Below are 20,272 nucleotides of genomic sequence, written 5' to 3'. Positions count from 1 at the left end.
AAAACTGCAGTAGCACTCGAATACCTTTCTGCGCCACCGACAGATGCGGCCAGGGTCCAAGAATGTTCGTTTGACGCGGTGCCCTAGAGTCCAGTCGGCTTAGTGTGACCAGTAAATAGAATCGCTGGACGTTGTATTGAGGCCTAGTGCACAACAGGTGTTTGATAGTTTTTTGAGACCCACAACTGTCGCACGTTGGTGTATCGGCCATTCCGAGACGGCAGAAGTACGCATTCGCAAATGCCACATCAAACTATAGATGGTAAAACAGTGTTTGTGGCATCCCCGCGGGAGAGAATAGTTGGCACTTGCAGCCGTAGCAAAGGGTTCGAGGTGATCGGCGGCAATTAGAGACGCCTGGAGAGCTTCTGGAAGCTTGAGTCGTACAAGCGAGCAAATGAAGATCTGTTGCAGAGTCCGTCCTTGTCAGCGGAATTGAAATAGTCTGGGTGTCTCCACAGGCAGACCGGGTAGCCTTGTGAGCGAGTTTGTTACTGATAATGCCACAATAACCCGAGAGCCACTGAAAGATGACATCGTGGCGTTTTCAAGAGCCTAACAGTTACTTTATCTTGTTTGAGAAGGGTAAAAATTGAGATGTAATCTCCTCACATGTACTGTGACGCAAAGCAGATTTGACGTTGTGAAGAGCAACTTTTCAGTCGCAGAACACCACGTGTTTCTCTGCTGGTTGGTCAATGACATAACTCACAGTGGCATGGAGAACTCAAGGTTCTGTCAACTTAGATGTTATGCGTGATAACTTGAATTTAGTTGTGACCCGTATTGCTGGAATGTCAATAGTCGCTGTTGAGCTGGTATAGGTGAGGTCGAACCATCAGTATAAGTATGCAGGTGGTGTATGTTTCGTGCAATAAGGGAAGCGTCATCTGCTCCAACGCAATTGGGGAACGACTGACTTTCTCCGTAATTCTCGGAACTGCCAGGCACACTTGGGTTTGTCGAAGGCACCAAAGGGGAGATGAATGTTTCACCGGTGGTGTTTTTAGCTGATGTTATGCTCTATACTGGTGACCAGTTATCATTGGCGAAAACGTGGCTGGGTGTCGCTGCGCCGGCAAAGGAGCCAAATGATGGTTGCGGGTCCTTGAAAGGTGACGAATGTGCACTAAGAGCGAGTCGAGTGCTACATGAGTTAGACACTGATGATCTCTAGCGATGGCAATACTTGCTGATAGGGCATGGCCCTGTATGCTCCCCGGAGCCTCGCATGTTGATTTCGCATGTATTTGATAAAACTGACAGACTGCAACGCAGAAATCCCAGGAACAGTGCTCTGTACACCTGCAACATAGATTGCGCAGGTGCATTTCTAGCTTTCCCACAGAGGAATTTCAAATCCTGAGCAATAGCAGAAAACTTCTTCGAATAGACGCAATGGGGGCCCCATGATAGGTCCCGATCGAGAAATCTGTGTCGCTGTCGGATTTTCTGTTCATTTACTTAAAACATGCAGTTCGTGCTGGCCAAAAGGCTTCCGAGGTGGTGATGAGAGCACACATCGTTATATGAAGGGGCACAGTGGCAAATGAGTAGCACGTTATGAGCCGTTCAACACCTACATGGGCAGAGGCGTCATCAACGAAGGACAAGTGGAAATTTCGGGACAGAAGGCCGTTGACACCATAACGAAGAACATAAAAAAGCGCGCTTGCATTGAAAAAATTTAATGTCCTGCTTTTCACCACCCTAGTGAAGCTGAATACCAAATTATGAAGAAAAATAGGACAAGCTTCAAGACTTCAAAAAAAAAAAAAAGGAAAAATCAGCACTAACAATGAACAGCGGGAAACAAAACAACACAAAAGGACTCCCAGCCACTTAATCACAGCCAGACAATCACGACCACTAGGCGGTGTTGGCAGTGGCCTCATTTTATATTCTTCAGAATGGTCACTCATAGAAATCCTATGCCATGGGCGTGCAGTGGGAGACACGCAGCCATTAGAACCCGTTTGCCCGATCGTCATGAGCTAACACCACGGCCGCGGGTATATACCTACCCTGCAGATTCAAGAGCCTAAAGAAGCAGGACGTCAGTGTATAACAATGAACGGTGCACGACTTTCTAATAAGCGACGCTTGCGAAACGTGCCTTCCTTGCCGGAAGAGATGATCTCAAGTGCCAACAGTATAGTCGCGCTTACATGAATACGATAGTAGCGTATCCTATTCACTAGCGCATCATCGTAATCCTATGCAACAACGCTTGCAACGCATACCCATTCGCCCGAAACAAGTGAGAACCTGCTATGGGCGAGTTCGTTGCGTCGGTGATTGTGGGAAAGCCACACGCGAGTAGCACTCTGTTTTCCGCTCGTGCCTCGATGAGTATACGCCACCGTTTACATTCACCGCGTGAGTCGACTTACCCGTGTCAATCTGCCCTCGGCTTGCGCGTTAGTGCGATTCATCATCCTAGCCCATTACCATCATTTACATAGATGTCACTGTCGCATTCAGCGTAAAGGCGCCTACTGAAAGAATAGGTGAGAGGGCTCCGTCTTCTTTAGATAAAGAAAAACCCTTTCAGGTTAGCACTGTTTCATTATAACCTTTGTTTGGGGATTCAAAAACTTGCCCCTGCACACTCGCCCAAGGTGAAGGCGAAAACCACGTGGTCCGTATAGTAAGCAGCATTCTTCAAATCAGACAATTCTGCGACATATTAAACAATGAGGCAGGGAAAGATACAATGACACACCACAATGCAAGCTTACCGCTGGCGCCAGGAACACGGCTCACAGTTGACGCGGCGTCCTTTCATCACGAAACCATCGGCCGTCCGGGCACACAGAGCGCGCGTGGCATCGATGCTTTCGTATATCCGACAGAGCAAAGCGGAGTCGGTGCACGGGGCCCAAGCGGGCGGTACATCGACTGAGCCAGCGGCTGCTGGTGCGGCGAGCTCACTCTCAGCCCCTGCCGCTAGCGGCGCCCGGCGCGTGGCGCGAACCGCGAACGCGCGGTCGCGACACCCGCGACCATTTCCACACCGCTCTGTCCACCATTGATGGATGGATGGTGCGACGTCACGTGAACGGTGTTCGCGCTTCTGTGCAGGTTGAACTTTTGGAAAGGGTCGGACGAATTAAAGCTCAGTCAAGTACACTTATACTTATACCTTCGTTAATTGCAGCAAATTGTAGTGAAACACTTCGTGGTGTTCGTTCTTTGGCGTAAGTCGGGTTTAATCAGCAATGACAGGGTTATTTTTCTTCTTTTATTTTGTTTCCTTCGAGATAGATCACTTAGAGCAATTTTTGTGTTTGTGTGCTGAATCGCAAACATATTTTCATACCTGTTTGGTCTTGGAAAACGCAGCATTTTGCAAATAAATAAATAAATAAATAAATAAATAAATAAAATATTAAACTAAAACGCGTTTGATTGATTTTTCAGTGAATGGTTTGTTGGTTCGTTAAGTGAGAGCTGACACATATGGAAGCTGAACATGGGTTATTTTGGACGGTTTGCTGAATAATTCGGATAGGCACTACACTCGTCTGTTTGGCATGCGAAAGAAGTGTGCAGATTCCGAGCACCTGTTGGAACCTATGTGAAAGATACCTTTCTGGAAGCGGGTGATCAAATGCTGTACAGCGAGTGGCGATTCCTGCAGTGGTGTCCATCGGATGCAACGTGTAATGTTCATCACGTTGCATCATGCAGTGTTTTTATTATGCATCGCAAAAGTGGCAATATTAATCTCACGCAACGTTTATATTTATGCACTGTGCCATTTGGAAGCTATGCCGAAATGGAAACTCCAAATCAGGCGGATACACAGCGCGAAACGCCTACGTATAGCGATGGGGCTTCAATGAAGGTGATACACGACTCTTGTCGAGGGAAGAATAACGATGGCAGGTAGTATATATAGAGAGAAATAACGCTAGCAGGGTGTCCCCGCTATATTTAGACAAAATTTAATAACATGCGAGTGCACACTAGTATGACACCACTAAAATAATGTTGCCGGGCACTGTATGGAGCAAATGACAATTTTTTTTCGTTTGTGTTATTTGTTTACATTATTCAAAATAAATTAATCAACTCCCCACGTTCAAAAATTGGGCCACAATTTCAATAAGGACATGGTAGAGAGCGTTCTCGGAAACGCCCGATTCAGCAGTATGTCGATTCGCACCTATTACGCAATATTTTTTTTCGGCTTCGTAATGAAAGCCCGGGAATCATGAAGATAGCCACGCGACCATGACATTGGGCGCCGCTGTCTCAGTGCTCTAAGTTGTGCCGTCCATGAATGAACAGCGCTTTCACGCAAGTATTTTGCCACAGAGAAAGCAACAGGGTGGCGACATTTTCGGTTTCGTTCCTTTTGCTTCCGCTGTCGTAAACGGCCGCGCCTTTTGCTTTCGGCAGTGTAACAGACACCACTCGTCGGCGTGAAATTCTAAGCCTCGATCTGGCGTCATTGCCTTGTAACTTTTCGTGTGGCAGCTGCTAGGCTTAAAGCAATGATCGTTCGCGCAACGTAAATATACCTGGTAGCGAAGCTTCCATAGAAGCCCATACGTTCAAAACATGGTTGCTTACCGGCGGTTCATGGGGCTTAGCGTCATCTGTGTGAGGAGGGAACACTTCCGGCGGAAGAAAAAATAATTTGACGTCATATCCGTCAAAAACAGAAGTGACGTCATTTTGTTCTCATAGGCGCGAAATTTGTTTTCGGAGGCCTGCCATTAGAGTTGTATATTCAAATGCCCCGCCATTCGACTTCATGGGCGTTCCGAGTTTTCAGCGCGAAAAGCGATGCCGGAAAAGATCAGCCGTACGAGTGTCGATGAGTGCGTGAACGAGCGGTGAAGAAGCTGGAATTGCGATACCAGCTATCGTCACCAACAGATCTGGGCGCGCGCAGTCGCAAACGTGCGCTCCGTTTGAGCGAACTGTTATCTGCTCTTGGACCACGTGTCTTGGACCGCACCAGGGGGGCGCGCTGAAGTTTTCGCGAGCGATTGAAAGAGCCGTGCTCATGCTCGTAAGCGTTCGCTCGCCAGTGCCCATGCTTCTCTTCCCAAGTATTTTGCTCACGTTCAAGCCTTGACCAGCGCCTGCAGATTAGGTATAGAGTTCCTTACGGTACGTATACGTTTACCTGCTACAACTTGCACGCCACTTTTGTTTTGGCGGGCCCGTGCTGGCGCGAAGTTTAGACTCGAATATATTTGCATGCATGATATGTAGCAGAACGTTCTTTTGTGATCTGGGAGGTAAAGCCGGAGTTTCACATAATTGGCTGAATGATTACAGAAATTCTAGCTGCGTGTGGCCTTTAAGATGGCAGCAGCGTGCTGCATTGCGTAGTATACCGGGACTTTGCTCTCTTGGCTTCTCCTATGTGTAGCTTCCAGCACGCTAGCAGGCAGGAAAATAGTCTTGCATTGGTGTGGTAACTTCACTTATGGTTGGAGGATTGGGAAAACTTTTTGCGGCATGAGATTCGTGAGACGACGTCCTTTAATATAGTGAGGCCATTCTATGATTAGTTAAGTGTTTAGGGTCCCTTTAGGAAGAGAATTGTTTTATTGACATGTGGTACAATACCGCAGGGTTATTGTAAGAGACACTCGGAAGGAGCAGTTGCCGGCCTTGATTGTCAGGCTAAGCCCACCTGTTGCTAAAACTCACCAACACCACTATTTAAAGAAAAGTAGCATACTCGTGTAAGAGATTTGTTTGCAAACCATCTAACTGCTAATGACCTACTGCAAGTCGTGTATTGGTCAAACCATTTGCCAGTTTAATTTCACTCTACAGTAGCTTTTTCATATCATATCTGCAACATAATGCTGAACGTCATCGTACAGAATAAGATTTTGAGAGAAAGTATTGCTTAAATTTATAAAGTAAATGTGACCAAGGTAAAACAACGGCACATATGTTGCTATTTGAAATACCGAATCGCACATCTTTATTGTAAATCAAGTGTGGCTTACTCACTTTTTTCTTCACTGTTGTATTACAGAGCAAACTTCTGTGGGCAGCCAGCGGTATCCAAGAGGGAAGGGACCTGGATTGCTGTGGTTACTGCAGCTACGTCTTATTTTATGTCGTCACCTTTTCTACTGTATTAAAAATTAATAAAATCATTCTGCATGTCCTTTAATTTATTAGTCAATAAAGCCGCTTTCTCACAAGGTTAGGTAATTTTTTTGTGCATGTTATGCTCATTTGCTTTGGATGTGTACTGCACATTTGATATATGTTAAACAATTTTATGCAAGTTATTATAAATAATATAATGTAATGCTTCAATTTAATTTTCAGTTCTATATAGTACTATGAAGCTAGCATACGGATGCGTGGTATGTGGAAGAAGTGGCCAATAATCTTGCTTACCACGTCACTCTAGAATGACAATCTATAAATGCTGCTTTAAAGACCGCTATAAAAGCCTGCATATTGTTTCTGAAGCCATTATACGTTATGACTTCGGAAACAATATGCAGGCTTCTTTAGCCTAATTAAGAATTTTGTTAGACGTCCCCAGAATTCTGTTATAATTTATAACAGAATTCTTGGAACGTCTAATAAAATTCTTAACTTGTTCTTGTCAAGATGTTTTATAAAAGCCTGCATAATGTTTCCAAAGTCATTATTACAGAATTCTGGGAACGTCTAATACAATTCTTGAAGTTGTTCTTGTCGAGATGTTTATTAGCCAACTTTTAGCGTAACGTTAGCAGGGCTTACTGAAGTACCTGTAGACGTCCACGGCTAGAAAATGTCTTGACCAGGACAGCTATTGGACTTTTGAATTATCCGTTCAAGACATCTTTTAGACGTCAAATAGCTGCTTTTGTGTTTCGTGGGTACAGCGTGAGAACACTAAAATAGGTGTCATACTTAGCAACGTATAGACCAGTACTCAGGATACTGGGGCCAATCAGTTACAAAAGGAAACACGAGTAAGAAGTACAAGACGCACATCAGAGGGAAAAAGAAGAGTACATGTGTGTGGAATGTGGAATTTGAAATACAAGACTACGCGAGGATATATATATATATATATATATATATATATATGCGTTTTCATTAATTCCGTACACATACGCACAGATTAGTCTTCTCATAGCACGTGTGCAGAACAGCCGCAACATAAGCAGACAAAGCAGAAGCCGAATAATATAACGCTATATCTTGAATATTTTCTGTTCACGGAGGGCACTTTTTTTCTTCCTTTCTTTCTCTTTTTTGCGGACTTTATTTCTTACAGCTAAAATACGATTGTGCAATAGGTACAATTCTAGATACTGCTGAATCTTATATTTACGAAAAGGTTTTTACAATTTCCTCAGTGCCTGTTTTGTCTAAATTTAAGGCCTACGAGCACAGTAGATTAATTAATCCCGAATAATTAGGCAGCTGAAGAAAAATGAAAAAGTAACGTACCTGATCACCTAGGCAATGTCGCGATCAATATCATTCGGTCGCTTCCTCCTAACCGGCAAGCGAATATTTTTAAACCTTGGCTAAAGTTAGTTGCGACACCCTGCATTCCTACCCTTACCTTCCGGATCCTTCATCGCGTCGCAGACAAGCTCGCCGTTGCCTTTTTCATAAATTTTGTCGCATAGTACTTCAAATCCCTGCCATAACACCAGCCCATCATCCGTCAAGTCGCCTCAACAATTGAAAGCCAGTATGCCCTCCTCCATTATCGCATACTTCTGTCCAGCAGCCGCCATTCCTTGTGCGGACTTCGACGTATTCGAATGGTCTTCCCAGTGATGCTGTGCACCACTCCATGACTGGCCAATTCAAGGAGCACACTGAAAACATCTACAAATAATTGCGCTTGCGCCTACCCCTAATAAAAATAAATAAATAAATAAATAAATAAATAAATAAATAAATAAATAAATAAATAAATAAATAAATAAATAAATGCATTTTAGGACTATACATGCCTCTCGTGACCCACTTGAACATGGCCATTCTGGAAGAATGGCCTAAAAGTAAAATAGGCGCATACGCAGTGTCACTTATACCGAATGGCTTAACAGCGGGGTAGCCCAAACACTATGAAATTTGAGGAACCGTTTAATATCAAGCGCTATTTCATGAAAAGGTCTGTGTGCTTGAGAAGACACTTATTAGCCGAAATTACACGTACGTGTTTTACTTTCGACGCGACAATTTCGGAATGCAGCTCTAAGATATCGGAGCGAAAATTTCGAATCAGCATTATAACGACGAGCATTTCCGGACGCAACATCACACGGACTCTTCCTAGTGCCACTTGTTACTTTAGATTGTCCATCGGGAGGAGGCACTCGTTGTGCCCCTTTTCCCCTCCCTGCCGCGTGATGCCCACGCTGACATAGTTGCCTATCACAAACTACAGCAGAATAAAAGCACTGTACGCAGAACATGCAAAGTTCCGTATATGTATGTATATGCCATGCCTCGCTATATGACATGCGGTATACGCAGGTTATAATGCCACCAGCAGTCTATCCCTAATGTAACTCGTACATTGTCTTACATTCCTGACATATTCCTCGGTATTTTGAGAATGACAGCCCAGAAACAAATGTGATGAAACGAAACACCGACAGGGCATGCCTTTTATATCAAATCTTTTCTCAGACTGAAACATTAAAAGTGCGAAACAATAACATAAATCTGAAAAGGATGCAATTTTTCTGGCTCGGCTTAGCGCTACCTCCGGGATCAGCCCACGCAAGAAGCCGCGTTTCTGTCATAATACTCGGCTTCATGCATAGCGTTCGCCGCAAACGTTTGCCGGTAAACTTTACGATTATATAAGCTGCAGTTGCAGGGAAGCGTGAAATGCAGTCAAGGATCTCTCAATGCTATCGCATTCCGCTCTTAAAGGCGAAGCTTAAGCGTCCTCCAAGTTCTTTCTTGTACGCAACGCCTTACTTTCTACGCTGTCAACAGTTAGCACAAGCCAAGAATACCTTTGCGGTGATTCAAGCATTCGGCCGCTGTCAGAAGGCAAGCAAGGACGTTATATGCGTTAGGGGCCAGTGGCGTCCTCTCCTTTAGGCTCCGTAATGTAAGGGTTGCAAATGTGTTTGTGCTGCCTGTAGGTTCGCATTTTTATGCCGCTGTGTGGGCAGTGTGCGGGCTCTGTACCCCCATTACAACAAAAGCAGCCTATCCGAAGCTTGAGTTGGGCTAAGATACAAATGTAGGTTAAAGTGGAGAACTGCAGAATGGAGGGAGGGAAGGGAGGCGACGTTTAGCTGCGGAACCAAATGCGCAGTTATATAAAAACGTTGCGAGGCGAGAAGGTTGTAAAGACATCCGACGCTGCTCGACGAGTGGCCCGTTCTGATCGCGTCGAAAACATCCGAGCCGCTCCCAGAGGCACCGGCAACAGTCAACAACGCCGCGCGCGTTCGGTGCGAGCGCGCTCAAAACGCCGACGGCGTCGTCAACAGCTCTGAGCGTTACTGGTACTGCTGCATGTCCAAGTTTATACAACTGATAAAACTACTATCCTTACTCCGCATAGACTCTCCACTAATTTGCTATCGCAATTGATTCTTCGCCTTTCGGGTGAAAATGCAACATTTTTTTTTTTTTTGCGGGCAAGTTGCGCCGCTTCATTTTTGTGCGCCAGTAAGGAGAGCACGCGACAAGCCCGTTCAGGAGCCAACTCTCGCTGACGCTCACGGTAGGCAGCCTCTTCTTCAGGAGCACGCACTACTCGTGGTCTTCCCATAGTCGCATCGCAACCCAGCAGCGATGCGCGTTCGTTATCCGAAAGGGCGCGTCACACAGAAACACCTTCTCTTATACCCATCGCCTCTCCTCTAGCGCCCATCGCGGCCTCTCATTGGTCGCCTCGTCTGCCCAGCATCCCTCTCATTGGTCGCCTCCTCCTCAGCGCGCCTCTCCTCTTCTGCTGGTCACGTGAATTGCCCTCACCCGGCGCAGCTCTCATCCTATCCAGATAACGTGACCTGCGTAACACCGCCGGACGGACAGACAGCGAAGGGTCGATATAAAACAGCTTCGCCGTTCAAACGGAACAGATGACGTGCGCCTGTTTGGGTTGTTCAATAAAATTTTCCTTTCTTAGCACGTCTGTAGGAAAGGGTACGAAGGCGTCTGCCTAGACAAACTTCAACAGCAAAAGCAGAGAAGGCATGACGTTACGAAAAAGTTTGGCGAGACTTCCAAAACCGAACGTCGAACCATCGACAGCGATAGCAAGGCTAAGCATTGTGCCTGAACTCCTCCGATGGTGTTCTTACTATACGCGGGTGTGACATGTTCATGCGATGCAGCACGCAAATCAGCTCTTGCTGAACAGGAGGAACAGCGCCATAACAGTTACCAGGCGTCTGAGAATGCTGGCATGACGAGCGCCGCTAGTGGCGTTGCAGGCATCGTAGCTCGATGGCGCACGAGATGAGGCCGACGGGGAACTGTCGGCGTTAGTCAGCGGCCAGTGAAATATTAGATAATGTTAGCTTCATTCTTACTGCTCAGAGTAGAACGTATGCACCGCACCTCAACCGAAACGGTAGTGTGCCTATATTGTAGGCTAGAGTTACTATATACACTCTAATCTTGGTAACCTATAAGTATACCTATAAACACGAGTAACGAATAAAATAACGGTTACATCGTCCGTCCGTTTGATGTTTTCATTATATTGCTCACGTTAAGGGTTACAATGACAAAACTGAGTGTGACGGGAGCTGTTTATTAGTTACTTTGATCTGCTGCCAGCATGTAACCTCTATATTGTAACCTATAGAATTTGAAGTAACCTTTAACCGAGACCTCACATAAGTAACCTTTAACCTAGACACGCCGGCGCCCATGTCGGCGCTCGGGCGCCGGCATGTCTCGGTTACAAGGACCGACCGCCATATATAGGCGCCCGACACCGTACCGGACGGAGAGAGAAAAATCCGACGGTAGGGAAGCGAGTTCGCGGCTCACGTTCCAGGCAGTTTTTTTAGGAGGCGCTTGCTGTGCATGTGTGTTTTGTTGCTGGTTTCGCGCCAATTTTGTCAGTGGCAATGGCAGTGACGAACCGGGACTTGTTTGAGATAGCGTGTGGCCGCTGCAAGGATTCATTTTGCGACTGTGAGAGCTACAGTGTCCTCAGTTCGACAAACATTCGCTGCGAATACTGTGACCACAGCCCCGGACCGCATGAAAGAACAGACGAACTTGGTAAGTGTCCTTGTATTGTGCTGGTTTGTCTGTGTTGAGTATATAATTAGGCTGCAGCTTTTCTTTCATCAGAGGAGAGGGAATTAGGTGGAAAAAAAGTAGGCAAAGGGGTAAGCAGCGATTCTCGCGGAAACGCATCGGTGTTTCTGCCACGCTCAAAAGGAAGCTTTAAGGCCAGTACACGTTGCCGGCACGGCAACTCGCCGCACGAGTTGTCGGCACATTTGCTTCTATATATCTTGCGATTCTTTGAGGGATCGGCCATTTGTACTTGCTGAATGTTGTCTTGTGTAGAGTGCGTTCATGAGGAGGCTGTTATTTGCAAGGAAGGTCCGGAAGCACCGGGCAAGAAAAAGTGCAGATTTAGCTGTGTCGCCGGCACCCCGCGCAACTACTACAAATGAGGACGCTGCTTCTGAACTACAGGTTTGTTCCTTAACGTCTTTAATCAGCATTAGAAGCAACATCATGCCAAGTCTGTTTATCTGAGCATGAAACCGTGCGAAACAACGGGACAACACGAGAACTCGGACACGTGGTGCTGTTTCTTTGTGTTCTCTTCTGGCTGTCCCGTTTTGCACTGTTTCACGCTCAGATACGTACCAACTGGCCCGCTTACAATCCGTGTTGCAGTCTATTTCTTTGTATACATTCTGGCCAGGGAGGGGCGCTACCATTTATGCAAATAATTAAATTCTTTCCAGGCCCTAAGCTCCTCAAGTATGACTGGTGCATCACTTGACACGGACAGAATAAGAACCCTGCTCACGGTGATCCTCCCAGACTGCCGCAATAGACACATTTTTGCTGGCAGCAAGCCGAAGTGATCACTGTCTCCACATCTGGATTCCAACGGTCACTTATTTTTTGCTTTTTGACTTATTATGTTAAGACCCTAGAATATCCATTTGCGTTTTACCGAATGCTTGCTCTCGTGCATAAAGTTGTGCTACCAGGAGACAAGCTAGTGAAAGGACTGCCCGTCTGAAGCGTCTCTTTGCGCTCCTAAGCAAGAAAAATGTCATCTAGGGAGAAGCTCTGTTCTCGCTGCTTTCCATGTTTTTCAGCAACTGTGAAGTGAACGATAAAACAACATATGTGATTTACTTGAATCCTGCTAGCTCGAAAGGTTGGAGAGGACTTATCCCATAAGCAGCTATTTTTTTTTCACGTCATACATTGTTTACTTCTAGTCACAAGCAGTGCATTTACTTGCTTTAGTCATTTGTTCCCCTCACTTGTGGTGAAGGCTGGTTAATTTTGTTTTACTTGTGTATTTAGATGCCTCAGAATTTCTTATTGACATAGGTTAAGCATTTCATTCACCCACGTAGATGGGTCTGTTTTGCAAAAACTAATGCACTCTATTTCCCTTCATTGCTCAGTGCTAGCAGATCGGTATACAGGGTGTCCCAGCTATCAACGCAGCACGATTTAAAAAAAAATGAACGCCGTTACGCGAAGCAAACCTAGTGCGTATTGTTTCCAGTACAGTGGAGTAGCCGCCAGTTTTTTTTTTCGTTATTGAGATCTATATAGGTAATTGTAATTAATTACCTAACCCGAGAAGTACTGTCCTAATTATCAAAGTGTCAATGAGAAATGTGTAGAGTACCCTGAAAAACTACCGATACAACTTTCTGTTGCTCAATACGTGCTACATAAATGTGTTTTTCCGAATCTGAAAGAAGGCCGCGAATACACGCAGAATTACCGCGTGACTGGCCGCTCGAGGCACTTTGCGTGTATTCGCGGCCTTCTTTCACGCTCGGAAAAAGACTTTTATATAGCACGTATTGAGCAACATAAAGCTGTATCGGTAGTTTTTCATGGTGCTCTACAATTTTCTCATTGATACTTTGATAATTAGGAGAGTACTTCACGAGTTAGATAAATAATTTTATTACCTAAATAAATCTCAGTAACGAAAAAATCACTGGCGGCTACTCCACTGCACCAGAAACAATACCCACTAGGTTTGCTCCGCGTAACACCGTTCCTCTTTTATAAAATCGTGCTGCGTGATAGCTGGGACACCCCGTATGTCCCTGCGCTTGTGCAGAAATCTAGTATTGCAGTTATCAAATAGCATAAATTGTGATATGTTCGTCATTTCACACAGTTGTGATTCGATCACTGTATATGGGAGGTCTCATGGATCGTATTTTTTGTATTATATCTTGTTGAACAAAATACTTGTAATAAAGAATTTCGTACTTCAGAGTACTCCAACTTATTTCTCGAGAACATTCACAGAATATTAAACGGAACAGCTTATTACAAAGGCTCAGGCGCATAGTTAGGAAATGAAATACTGACATTGCCTTCAAGTACATTTAAACAACTCATTGTCACCATATTATTGCCAGCAGCGCTTTGTAGTATGCTTTTGCTCGCCTGAACTTAATTACGTATTATAGCCAACCTACATTACTCATGAAGATGTTGCTTCCCCATGTGTTTTCCTTCATTGAGTGTGTACTTCAAGTAATTTTGTGCCTTTGGAAGATGGATTTTTAATAAATAAGGGCTTTTGTGCACAAGTAATATTCTAGGAACTGGAGACATTTTTGGCTTTCATATATTTTGGAGGGACACTAACTCAGAGGCACTATATTTTTGAAACCTACAGCTGAGTTATAAGGGCGGTCAAGCAGGGACTGTACCCCAAAGACTATGTTAAATTTAGGGGTTACTTCAGCAATTTATTCAGACGTCTTTATTGTGATTGCGCTATTATTTTATAGCTAACCTATAAATATATCACCACGTCATGATTAAAAACGTTCTGCATCTCGAATGGGGCCAACATTGTGATGCCTGTCAGTTGCCTCTGATTTCTTTTCACCACAGATTGTCATGCAGAAGTTTGAATTATGGGACTGAAAGAAAAATGTTTGCGTCAATACCAATTCCAGCGAGTTATGTACTCTCTTCAAAGCTTTAATGAAATGCATTGACAGTGGAAGTCTCTTCTTTAGTCCCACAATTTAAACATAACATCTGAGGTGATTTAAGCATAGCAATCTGAGGTGAAACATATCAGTCAACCGGCAGGCATGACAATATCGGCCCAGTTCGAGATCCAAATACTTTGCAGTGGAACATTGCAAATTTTCTAGGTTGGCTATAAAAATAGAATGCAATCAAAAAGAAAAATATCCCTATAAGTTGCTGAAGTAACCCCTAAATTTAACACGTCCTTTAGAGGTTACATTTGCTTTAGAAAATAGAAGACTACAGCGTAACCTCTAAAGCTACATCTTTTTTAAGGGTAGCAATGTACCTTTTATTTTATATTGGTTACAATGTACCTTATAATATATTGGTTACAATGTACCTTATATTTTGTATTAGTTACAATGTACCTTATAAATGTGAATTTGTGCACCTATACTAAAGGTTACCCAGCTAAGGGTGTATGGCTAGTGCGTGCGTGCACACAGCGCTCGTGCCACCAGCGGAAGGTAGAACGCGGCTCTTACTTCTCTGCCTAGGTAAGTGCAGCGTTGAAAATGGGTCGCTTCGACTGTCTGACCCTCACAGTCCCAGATTGCCCGAGGCGGTGTTTTAAGGCAGTAGACATTGCGCATGCAGCGTTTCGGACCGTCCTGGGGGGGTATTCTGTAAGAGTCCACCTAGTGGACTGTCCACTTCGGCTCTCGCCATTGGCTCCCGCTTCACGAGCGCGAAGGTGCCAGCCAGTCTCCTTCGCGCTCGTGACGCGGGAGCCAATGGCGACAGCCGAAGTGGACAGCCCACTAGGTGAACTCTTACAGAATATCCCCCCTGGACAGTCCGAAAAGACAAATCAAAGCGGTCCGGTACGTTCACTTCGCCTGGTCGTTTTTGGAGAGAGAGAGAGAAAGCACTTTATTTGCACCCGTCAGAGAGTATGGGTGATCGGGGTGAGACGCAGCTCCACCTTTCACCGCCTACCTCCCCCCTAGACGTCAGCCGGAATCAGTTGGAGCCAAACGCACTCGGTGTCTTTGGACACCCTCTAACCCACCGCGCGCGAGCCGGGTCTGAAATCGGCCGCACTTCTCGGCGTGCTGTTATTTTCAGTGACTATCGTGTGATTCTGCCACTGTCCTTGTTTTTCTTCCTTTTAATGCATAAGCATTCCTTGGCGAGTACCCCAGCCGCGTCACGAGAAAAGTGTAATGTCTTGTATCGGCACAAAAATGCGCAATTTATGAAGTTAACGCAATAACTCGTTTATTAGTGTAAACGTAGATAGTTCGTACCTTTGTAAGTGACAAGGAGCATTTTAAACAAAAAAGTTAAAAAGTAAATGCCTATAAAGATACATATGGCTCCATAGAAAATACATCAAGAAGCTTAAACTAGGGGTGGCCCTCCTGGAGAATCTGCAAAAAAGTGCCTTCCGCAAGCGTGCCTGAAACACCTTGTATTCCCTGAACGATCAGTTATAGCCCACAAAGAAACTTTACGTCTCCCTATCGCACTCTGAAGAGAGTCTGCTTTGATGGACACATAGTGAAACACTGCGGTGATATTGTGAGACGCTCGGGCGGAGCAATTGCCGGCCTTGATCGCCAGGCTAAACCCGCATATTGCTACAATTCACCCCAACCACCACCACAGGGATGGACCAACTAAAATTTGGGGGTGGATCAACTTGAAATTTGGGAGTGGGTCAGCTAGAAATTTGTAGGTGCGCCAACTTCAACTTCGGGGGTCAGCTTAAAATTTGGAGTTGGCACAACTGAAATGTGGGGGTGGGCCAACTTGAAGTGTTGGTGCGGGCCTACTTGCGATTTTCGGGCGGCCCATTCATTGTCCAATTGAACGCTGTTGAGCATCCTTCGAGTTATGAACTCCACGCGGGAATGGGAGTGCATTGACATGCTTGGCATGGTTTCATTAGGCCTGACCGAGGTGCACTTAGCACGGAGGCGCGAGCTTGCGTGGACAAGGAACGCGCTCATAACATAGGCTTGCGAGAGCGGCAGCGAAGGTGACATGTCATCGCGGCGATACAATCTCCCCTCACGCGCTACTGCGGCAGCTGGTGGATCGCGTTGACCTTGCACTGCATGCCTTCATGATCTCCTGCGCAGCAATGTCTCCAATGACTGCCTGCATGGGGCAAGGGAGCCAGCAGAAGCATGTTCTAGAGTTGACAGCAGCTTCTCATCGAGACTCTCCAGTGGTTTGGCCAACGAGGCATTCTTTTCTTTCACCAAGGCCAGTCTAGTGTTCCTGCCAGGGAGTGAACAGGCAAGCGTTCCAATCGGAAAAACGGTGTTTATTGCCCGAAGCTTACGGGCTAATGGTTACATAAGGAATCAGCGGTTAGCGCACATAGCACGACATTATAAGCACTTGTGCGCACATGCGCACTAACAGCAGTCTGCTTATCAGGCACGATATCGCCCACACAACACTTCCGCTTTTTTTATGGAACTATCAAAGTTCACGTTGCTGCATGTTCAGGTGGTCGACGATTTCAAATTGGGTAGCGTCGATCCCCGTTGCCCCGTGAAATGTCAGCCTGTGACGTCGGTGGTGAAGGGGAAACACTAGCTGGTGGTACTGAAGGTGCTGGTCCCGATCCAGGGTCTATGTGTGGCCACAGGGAGAACCCGTCGTCTTGAACGACGTTTTCCGTGGGCACTGTCGTGCTTTCAAGTAACTGGTTCTTCTGACGCTGCAACTCCAAGTATGCCAAAGGGGTCGATACACGAACCTTGAAAGACACTGGTCCAGTCTGAGCTATCACAACTGCTGGAGTCCATTTTGGCTGTGTCCTGTAATTGCGTGCGAGAACATGATCACCAAGAGTCGCTTCGCGCACTCGATAAGGTCGGTTCACCGTCTGTTTGAACTGTTCGTAAGCCACCCTCTCCCCGACTACGGGTTTGAGCACGTCAAGGCACGTATGCAACCGTCGACCCAACAACAAGTTGGCCGGTGAATCGTGCGTTTTAGCGTGAGGAGTGTTCCGATAGGGCGAGCAGACACTTGTTGAGCTTTACCTTGAGTGGTTGGCGCGTGTCATCCTTTCGTAGCGCATTCTGCAGAGTTTGCGGGAAACGTTCCGCGAACCCATTTGCGCTAGGATTGTAGGGTGTTGTTTGCCCGTGTCGGCAGCCCATCTCTAGGACGAACCGTTTGAAGTCCTGTGACATGAATTGCGGGCCGTTATCCGACACAATTGTCTCGGGGAAACCAAAGCGGGCAAAAACATCTCTTAAACACTGAATTGTGGCATATGTAGTAGTTGAATGCAACACGAAAACTTTTGGCCACTTGGAGTGGGCAAGGACCACTATGAGAAACATGGATTGTTGAAATGGTCCTGCAAAATCAATGTGTACGCGTTGCCGCGGCGCTGTGAGCCAGGACTAGGGGTGAAATGGTGTTTTGCAAGGGGCACTGCGTTGTTCTCGGTAATTTACCCATGATTGCACCAAACGCTCGAGGTCCTCTTCGATGGATGGCCACCAGACGCAACTTCGCGCGAGCGCCTTGCTGCGAACTATACCTATGTGACCCTCGTGTAACTCGTCCAGAACTGCACTCTGCAGCTTTTCGGGGGTGACTACTCGTGTTCCCAGCAAAATGCATTCTTGATGCGAGGTTAATTCATTTCGCCTGGTGATGTAATGTTTCAGCCTGTCTTAACCGACAGATCTTAGCCAACCTGTACTTACGAACTCTTTTACTTGTAGCAGCTCGCTGTCGCGTTCCGTGGCACGCGTGATTTCTTTATTCGATACTGGCAGGGAGGCCAGTCGCATTGTATAATAAGTTTCTTCGCTTTCTTGCGTCTCGTCCTTGACATATGGAAGCTGCAAACGGGAGCAAAAATCAGCTTCGGCGTTATCGGCTGACTTCTTAAAGAGAAGGTCGTATCTGTACGCCGATAACGTCACAGCCCAACGCTGTAATCGCGCAGCTGCAATAGGTGGGATCTGAGTTGTTGGTCCCAAAACTTAAATTATTTAAATAAATTATGAGTTTTTACGTGCCAGAACCACGATCTGATTATGAGAAACGCCGTAATGGCGGACTCCGGAAAATTTCGACCACCTGGGGTTCTTTAACGTGCACCTAAATCTAAGTACACGGGTGTTTTCGCATTTCGCCCCCATCGAAATGCGGCCGCCGTGGCCGGGATTCGATACCGCCACCTCGTGCTTGCAGCCCACCACCATAGCCACTAAGCAACCACGGTGTGTCCGAAAACTTGCTGTAAAGGCTTATGATCCGTGATTAGAGTGAATGCTCGACCATAAATGTAGTAGTGAAAATTATTTATGCCAAAAATTATGGCCAATGCCTCTTTTTCAAGCTGGCTGTATTCTTTCTCCGGCTCTGACAGTGTGCGCGAAGCGAAAGCAACCGGTCTAGACCTGCCGCCCTCGAAAACGTGGGAAAGTACTGCACCTACTCCGTACTGCGATGCGTCACAGGCCAGCTTCAACGGTCTATCCGGGTCGTAATGGGCGAGCACCTGTGGTGATGACAGCATTGGTTTGACTTGCTCGAACGCTGCGTGGCAGCGGTCGTCCCAGCACCAAGAAGCATCCTTCCGCAAAAGCCCGTAAAAGGCGTGAGCAACAGTTGATAGATTAGGCACGAACTTCCAGTAATAGGTCACTACCACTTTTTTGTCCTTGCTGATAGAAGCAACCATGACTGAGACCGGCTGTTCCCCATTGCTGTCAACTACACGGAAGGTCTCGCCAAAATCACGGAAGATATGGCCAAATAGACCTCGGGTGTCAGCCACAATAAAGGCAATGTTGTGCGCACGGGTGAAAGACAAGACTGACAGCTGCTCCGCCAGCGGAGTGTATGTCAACACGACTACACTCAACTGTTTCAAAAAGTGTTCAGTGAGAGGCTGGGTGTGGGCTGTACCGGGACATACGCGTTCATCTCCGTCAGTGATCTGAGGCAGGCCTCTGCTCGGTTTTTACCAAGGGCACACTCGTTCAGGTAGAACTGAGAGGAGAGGTCGGCAACAGTGCACACACCCTGGTTGTGGATGGTGACCGACTTGACGCCACTAAAGATGATATTCTTGGCATTCTGTACTCCCAGGCCCCGAATGGCTGATATAAGCACATTCGACCGGGCCATCCGGAGCATGAAGTCATGTCGGAGGACATACAGCTGTCTTGAGTAGAGACTCTCATCGATGTCAGCCGGGTTTTGCGCCATTTTGGGCCATTTCCCCAACTGCGTTTCCCTACGTTGCGTTGCCGGAACTATCCTCGGTCCTGCGTTTTTTTTTTTTTGCCGGAGGGCTTTTGGCGTTTTTAGAAACAGTGTGCTGTGCACAAGACATCTAAATATTTAAGAGCCCGGCACATGAATACAGCATAGGATCAGTTTCGCGTGTACTGTATGCTCTCCCGACAAGACGAGCGTGCCTTTGCTGCGACTAGAACAGTCTTGCGGCCACTACAGCAGCAAAGGCGAGACGCCGAAAGACGGGAGTCGGCCATCTTCACTGAGAAGCCGCCACTCTTGTCTTGACCAGCATGTCATTATATCCTGGGTGCTTGGTCATAGAGGCATTGAGGGGAATGTGCTAGCAAACTAAATGGCCACATCAGCTACATCGCACGCTATTAAGTCTACAGCTGCATTTCCTGCAACAGATTTGAAACCTTTCTTGCGAAAGAAACTGCGAAGCCACTGGCAACGCTTGGGGGATGCTGAAAGAAATAATAAGCTTCACTAGAATAAGCCGCAGTTAGGTTTCTGGCCCTCTGCAACGAAAACACGACGAACTGATATCCTATTCTATCGTCTCTGAATAGGACACACATATGACACCCACAGTTTTTTGCTGACTGGAGATGAACTACCAACGAATGGTAGATGTGGTGAGAGGCTGACCATCCTCCGCGTCCTCCTGGAGTGTCGGGAAGCCGAAACAGAAACACTTTCCTGTGGCATATCCTCCATCCCATTATGTTTCTTGACGAATAACCGCTTTTTAGCACTAAAGCAGTCCTATGTTTCTTGAATGACGTCGCATTACATGTAATGAGCCCAATAAATTCATAGCACA

General features: G+C 46.3%; 1 protein-coding gene across 1 annotated transcript; it reads right to left on the bottom strand.

The window, feature by feature from the left end:
* Window positions 1-16,230: 16,230 nt before the first annotated feature.
* Window positions 16,231-19,413, bottom strand: LOC125943492 (ubiquitin-like modifier-activating enzyme 1). The gene is made up of 2 exons (XM_049662835.1): window positions 19,111-19,413; window positions 16,231-16,320 (listed from the first exon to the last, which is right to left on the bottom strand). Exons 1-2 carry the CDS (start codon window positions 19,411-19,413, stop codon window positions 16,231-16,233), a joined length of 393 nt encoding a protein of 130 aa, XP_049518792.1.
* Window positions 19,414-20,272: the final 859 nt, after the last annotated feature.

The sequence above is a fragment of the Dermacentor silvarum genome, chromosome 2 (assembly GCF_013339745.2).
Source record: "Dermacentor silvarum isolate Dsil-2018 chromosome 2, BIME_Dsil_1.4, whole genome shotgun sequence".
NCBI lineage: Eukaryota > Metazoa > Arthropoda > Arachnida > Ixodida > Ixodidae > Dermacentor > Dermacentor silvarum.
The sequence above is the reverse complement of the archived record's forward strand: the minus strand, read 5'-3'. Positions and strand labels throughout refer to the sequence as shown.